Here is a 6,990-nt window from a genome sequence, read left to right as displayed (position 1 = left end):
GGGAGAAGAGATTGATGTCATATATCTTGACTTCAAAAAAGCCTTCAATCTGGTATCCCATGATAACCTCTTGGCAAAACTGGCCAATTGTGGCCTTGGGTCCCCACGATTCGCTGGCTGGGGAATTGGCTCTGCAGTCGGACCCAGATGGTGGTGATTGACGGAAGTGACCAGTGGGGTCCCCCAAGGCTCTGTCCTTGGACCCATATTGTTCAGTATCTTCATTAATGATGTGGACATGGGAGTCAGAAGCGGATTGGCCAAGTTCGCTGTTGACACCGTACTTTGGGGCAGAGCATCCACACCAGAAGACAGGAGGGCAATCCAGGTTGACCTGAACAGGTTCAGCAAATGGGTGGACGAGAACCTGATGGTGTTTAACACTGAAAAATGCAAGGTTCTCCAACTTGAGAGGAAAAGCCTGCAGCATGCTTATAGGCTTAACAGTGCTACACTGGCTAGCACTATGGATGAAAGGGACTTGGGGGTCATGACTGACCACAAGATGAACATGAGCCTTCAATGTGATGCTGTGGCTAGTAAAGCGAGCAAAATGCTGGCTTGCATCCATAGATGCTTCTCGGGTAGATCCCAGGATGTCATTCTCCCGTTGTACTCGGCCTTGGTGAGGCCGCAGCTGGAGTACTGTGTCCAGTTTTAGGCTCCACAATTCATAAAGGATGTGCAGAAGTTTGAGAGAGTCCAGAGAAGAGCCACGCACATGATCAGAGGTCAGGAAAACACACCTTACGACAACAGGCTGAGAGCCATGGGGCTCTTTAGCCTGGAAAAGCGCCGGCTCAGGGGTGATCTGATGGCCACCTATAAGTTTATCGGGGTGACCACAGTACCCCTGTGTTTGTTCACCAGAGTGCCCCAAGGGATGACGAGGTTGAACAGTTATAAACTATTGCAAGACCATTTCAGGCTGGACATAAAGAAGAATTTCTTTACTGTCTGAGCCCCCGAGGTCTGGAATAGCCTGCCATCAGAGGTGGTTCAAGTGCCTACATTGAACACCTTCAAGAGTAAACTGGATGCTTATCTTGCTGGGAACTTATGATCCCAGCTGACTTCCTGCCCTTCAGGCGGGGGCCTGGACTCGATCTTCTGAGGTCCCTTCTAGCCCTAGTGTCAGTTGACAGGTATAGAAAAATATTTCATAAAACACTAAGTGCATTACAGCATAGAAACATATAATTTCATATATCTGTCTGAGAAGTTTAAACTGAAATGTTTATGAACCAAACAAAGATGTTACAGAAGGAAACAGCTGCATGTATTTCAAAGGTTTGGGGCTTATTAGGCAAAACTTAGAGGAAGGACTGTTAATTTCTATATTTTTATTTCCCTATGGGAAATATAGGAAATACTTTTATTTCCCATATTTAATTATATGTCCAAACTGTGATACAGCCAAGATTTATAAATACACCTATGTTGGGCTGAGAAGATCTTCCATACAACTTAATGCAGTGGTTCTCAACCTTTCTAGACCCAGAGGTAACCTTTGGAAAATGCTAGCTCTTAGTTTTCACTCACTTTTTCACTACAGGAAAAAATAGAGCATTTCTTCTTTTGTAGAGACCTCAGAAAGACTATTAACAGGTCAGAATTTCTGGGTTTATCTTGTGAATCATGGTTGCACACTGAACTGTGCTAACATTGTGTGGCATGTTGTGTATATATTCAATACTTTTAAGTATTTGAGCTAGCTCTGTACTGGTAACTTGGGCAATAGTGAAAAACTAGGTGGCGGAGAGAGCAGCACAGGAAAGAAACTGCTGCTTGGTGTGGGGCAAAAGCAGCCCCTCCCTTTCCTGCTGCCAGTGCTTCCCAAAGCAGTGTACGGGACTGCCCTGTGTCTGCTCTGCTACTGCTGATCCACGGGGCAGCCCAGAGGTGGCGGTGACACATCAGAGATGCAGGGCAGCCCCATATGGGCTCCGTACAGCTGCACCTGAAAATGCCAGCGGGGGGGAGGGGCCACTTTTGCTCCACACTGAGCAGCTGTTTCTGTCCCATGCTGCCACTACTCAGGCCAGATGGTTGAGCCTGGAGCAGGCATGGGGTTGGGGCTGTACATGCTGGTCCCTGCTGCTACTGCGGGGCTGGGGACAGCGGCAGCCAAAAGGAGCTGTCTGCCTAGTAATGCAGCCCAGCTGTGAATCTGCTCCAGCCCTGCTGCATGCCCGGGGGTGCAGCAGGATATGCCATGACCAAGCAGTGCTTCAGCCAGGTGGGACCAAAGGACCCATTGCTGGCTGGACAAGGCCCCTCTATGGGCCAGATCCAGCCCACAGGCTGTATTTTCCCCACCACTGTACTATAGTTTAGTATTTGGTACAAGGCATTAAATGAATCCCAATTTTTTGTAGCTTTCTAACTATGGCACCGTTGAAAATATCTCAAGGCACCCCAGTTGAGTCGTTAACTTAATGTAACCCCTACGGGAACGTAAAATGCCTCATTTGAAATATAGGTACACTTCTGAAAGTAGCATATGAGCAAGGAAAGAATTTTCAAATTTTGTTAAATACTGTTTGTTTAAAACAATAAGATTCATTATTATTGAAGTTTTACCAGCAGTAAAGCAATTTTTTGTTTTAAAGGCAACATTTAGACTGCTGTTGATACTTGTGGACCCAAGATTGTATCTATAAAAGAAAAAGTACTGCTATTCTAAATGAAGTATTTAACTGAGATTTGCATTGAAATATCTTGATAGTAACCAGTTCAATTTTCACTTGCTAGCTTGATCTATTCCCTGAGATAAATGCTCAGGGTTAGTGTTTGGTTTACCAAATAAAATGTGAAAAGAATGGGAAGGTCTTAGTTTACTAAGTGCATGTTGTGGTCTTCATCAGATCTTTGAGCCGTTTCTAGGATTCACAACAAAAAAAGCTGTTTCCTCTCAAGCCATTTGAACTGTCCGGGCTGTTGTATATATACCTGTGCCTAGTTAAATACTTTCATGTTACATAATTTTCACAATTTGTTCAGCAAACCAAAGAAGGAATTGGAATCCTGAAAAACAAATCTTTGATTTATTCTTTGTAAGACTATAATCTATGTATTGCATTTAGGGACCTACCTAAATCATGGTTTCACAGAAACCACAAAAAACAGTATTATCCGCAATTTCTGAGAAATCTGGTATTAGCCACATTCCCCCTCTGCTCCCTAAGCAGCAAAGGGCAGGGCCGCTGGGCCCATCTGCCAATTAGCTGCAAAGGACAGGGCCTCCATGAAATACTGTGAAATCTCGGTATACTGCAAGTGGGCCATGAAAAATTATGTCTCACTCAGACCTGGGTAGGTCCCCAGTTGTATTGTATTGTATATTTTTCAATATAATATGTTAAATAGTTTACATTCTCAGAAGATTACAAAATTTAAGACAAACTGTGTTTAGACCTTTGCCGTGAAATGAAGAAAGAATTAGGAAGCCAGTTCATATCAGGAAGTTTGGGTTAAAAAAAAAAATTCCTCTAAATAAATAACATGTAAAATACTTAACAGAATACTAAATTCCACATTTTAAAATTAATTGTCTGAATAGATTTCACAAGCTAGTCTTGTATATTTTGTGCTACATTTACCTGATCTCATCACAATGGGGACATGAATGAAGATATGATGCATTTTAAAAGAAGTGTACCTCTTACCAAATGTAGAAGAGAGATTTTTGCAGCTGCTGCTACTTGATGTCCAGATAAGTCCAGGATATACAAGTAGTAGCAGCTGTTGTGAATACAGCATTCTAAGTATGCTTTATATGTTAAGCGCAAATTATGTCAGCTTTGTCATTGCTTGTCTCAAAAAGGTCATTTGTGCTTTCTACTTCTTGAAAATCCTTTGTTTTTCAGCATTGCATTATTTTCCTGAATATCAGTGGTTGGTGGATTTCACAGTTGCAGCCACGGTGGTATATCTGGTAACTGAAGCCTATTACAGTTTGATGAAGCCTTCACAGGAAATGAATATCAGCATAGTCTGGTGTCTGCTTGTTTTGGCTTTTGCAATGTATCCTTTTTATGACTTTCAAGTTTTTTTTTCCTTTTTTAAGATTTTTAATATCTTTCTACAGTTCACAGATGGTAACTGTATTTACTTTTGGAATCAAAACATTTTCATTAGGAAAAAGAAGTTACTGGCATTATCCAGTGTGCTGCATACTACTTAATCATGATACGAGTCTCTGTTCATGGGTCTGGATTGTTCTGTTTTCCAGAACAGCAAAATGTTTAACACTAGCTTGTGAAGAACCAAGTGCGAAGAACCAAGTGCCAAAGATATCTTAAATGGTTATTGACATTTGTGCAGGTTTCTGTCTGGCTTTTCTTAGTTGAATAACAGGTACTGGAGTTTATCATTTGGTACAAGGCCTTAAATTAATCTAGATTTGTTTTTATAGCTTTCTGGCTGTGCCACTGGATCTTTATTAAGCTTCTTGACTCAGAATTTTAAGTTCTAATAGGAGCTGGCAAAGTACAATATAGGATAGTATTACCAGCTACTACATAGACTTGCTGGAAGGGTGCTTGGATAAGGATATGATCCTGAGAGTAGGAGAACACAAAAGGAGGTTTTGAGAAGGAATGGATTAGGAACCAAGAAGTGGTGTTAAGGGGAATAGGAATGTAGGTGGAGATGTACCATGCAGAACTTTAAACTTTAACTTTTTACCTTTAGTATGAAAATAGAGGGAAAACCATGCATTGTTTCAGGAGACATGTAATGGTAAACCAGTTCAAGAGGCAGCTGGTATATTTTGTGGGGCCAGCCAGATATAGAAAGGCCTAGGAGGAGTTACAGTAGTCAGCAAGAAGCATCTTTTTTTTTTTTTTTTTTTTTTGCTAATAGTGATAAAGAGGAAAACTGTTTGGGTTTTTTTATTTTAAGATGTGATCAGTTTGAATGAAAGAGTGGAGAAAAGAGTAAAAGTGTGGGAAGTCAGGTAAGTCTGGTAATTAAGTAACTTCTCTGCTTCTTCCAGCACCTACTAAACAGACAGTAGGTTTAGTTATCTTGAGGTTAATGCTGAAGTTGGATTCCGGTAAGGAGCTCATGTTACGATCTGTCCTTGATATTGGTTCTACTAGTTAGTAGGTATGCAGTAAAACTGCTGAGCCCTGTGAGAAGTTGATACATCTGTACACACTTTGTTTGTCTTGTTTGTTATTAAAATATGTGCTTTAATTGCACTAAAAGCAGTAACACATTCCAAAAAAATCTTGAGTAGCAGAGGAAATCCAGACAATTCTTGCAGTTATTTATAAGTTGAGTTGGAGGAAGTTTTATGACTAAAAGAGTATATTTATGATAAGAAAGAATGGAAAGTTTGGCTGCAGTCCATTTTAGGCATAGTACTTCACTGACTTTGACCAACTAGGATAGAATGCCATTTTTTAAGCATGACTTTCTAATTACTTCTAAGCAGGTTAACAAAGTGGTGTTTGGTATTCCCACAACATGCTGTTAGGATGTCATGTCATCTTAATCTCACTGGATTGTATGGATTAGACCTACTATATTGTCATTTATTTTTATTTGATTTAAATGTAGAAGTTATATAATGATTGAAATCATAATAAGGGTACCTATCCCAGGTGCTTTTGGTAGCATGATGAAGTAATTGATTGTAACAGGTGCAGTTTTAATAACAAAGGAAAAAAAATAGCTGTGCATAACCTGCAGCTCAGCCCTGCTGTATGGTGTGTAACAGTTTTCCAGGTTCTCAATTCTTCAAGACTTCTCTTTAATCCTGTAAACCAGTGGCTCCCAACATCGGGACATGACCCAAATCAGGGTCACGGGGGTCTGCCCCTCGCTCCACCCCTCCCCCCTTTGGGGCTTTCCCAGCACATGGTCTGCATAGGTCTTGCTGCCACTGCCCTCTGTGATCCTGGCCTGACTTGGGCTCTGCTGGCGCTGCTGGGCATGAGTGTATTTTGCGGTGGGGAGGCGAGGGTTGCGACCTGGGTTTAGGGTCGCAGCCTAAAAAGGTTGGGATCCACTGCTGTAACCCTCAGCCTTTCCAGTAAAAAAACAAAAACAAACCAAAACAAAAAACTATGGGTTTTGTAAAACCTATTTAGTTAATTTGAGCTCTTTATTAGGTTGACAGGGCAATAAATTGAGGAGCTTTCACAGATAAAAGTCCTGTCAGGAGTTGTCCCTCTGTCAAAGAGAGCACTAACACCATACTTCTGCTGATATTAATTGGGAGGAGGCAGTCGGGAACTGAGCCTTTCAGAATTTATTAGTCCAAATCAACATAGTTTAAACTCCACTTGAAAACCTGTGGAGAGCCAATGTTGTTCCAACCAGTTTCAGGTGCTTGGACAAATATTACATCCATTAATGTGTGGGTAGCCACACCCTTGCTTACTTCATCTTTCAAATTAAAGTGTAGCCAATTACAGCATATTGCAGTAGTTTCATCTCTAAGTGACAGGTCTGGATTAGGGCTGTCTGTCAAATGATTAAAACATTTAATCACGATTAGTTGTGCGATTTAAGAAAAAAATAGTTATAATTAATCGTAAGTTTAATGGCACAGCTAAAAACTCAAAATGATGCAAAATTATGCAGGTACTTTGTATAGTTGGGGAGTGAGTGTAGGGTGTGTGTCGGGGTGGAATTTGGAAAGGTGTGGGGGCTGTGGGTGTGTGTGTGTGTGGGGGGGTTGGAGCTTGGGGAGAGGAGGGTCTCTGCAGGGGGTCTGGAGCTCGGAGAGACCTCCATATGCCTTGGCAGGATGCAGGGTACTATAGGTTAGGAGTGAGGGACAGCAGTAGTGCTGGGGGGGAGGGGGCTGTGACTTGGGAGTGAGGGGCAGGGTTAGGGCACAAGCATATCACTGTCTTCTCCCCCTCCCCCCCTCCCTCCAGTATCTTCTTTTTTTGAAACTGGAAATATTGTAACCCTACAAGAATGCAGCTGGGTGGCATGTAGAGCAGCACTCAGCAGGTAAGTCTGTGGAGG

The 6,990-nt window shown here is 41.8% G+C and overlaps 1 protein-coding gene across 5 annotated transcripts in view; it reads left to right on the top strand.

Annotated features, from left to right (window-relative positions):
• TMEM161B (transmembrane protein 161B) overlaps nucleotides 1-6,990 on the top strand; it is a 105,938-nt gene that overhangs the window by 32,488 nt on the left and 66,460 nt on the right. For all 5 annotated transcript variants that reach the window (XM_019532334.1, XM_019532331.1, XM_019532332.1 and 2 more), the window contains one exon: nucleotides 3,870-4,026. In XM_019532334.1, the coding sequence (XP_019387879.1) occupies nucleotides 3,870-4,026 (157 nt within the window). The remainder of the gene's footprint in view (nucleotides 1-3,869; nucleotides 4,027-6,990) is intronic.

Source organism: Crocodylus porosus, unplaced genomic scaffold, assembly GCF_001723895.1.
Source record: "Crocodylus porosus isolate Cpor-Errol unplaced genomic scaffold, CroPor_comp1, whole genome shotgun sequence".
Lineage (NCBI taxonomy): Eukaryota > Metazoa > Chordata > Crocodylia > Crocodylidae > Crocodylus > Crocodylus porosus.
The sequence above is the reverse complement of the archived record's forward strand: the minus strand, read 5'-3'. Positions and strand labels throughout refer to the sequence as shown.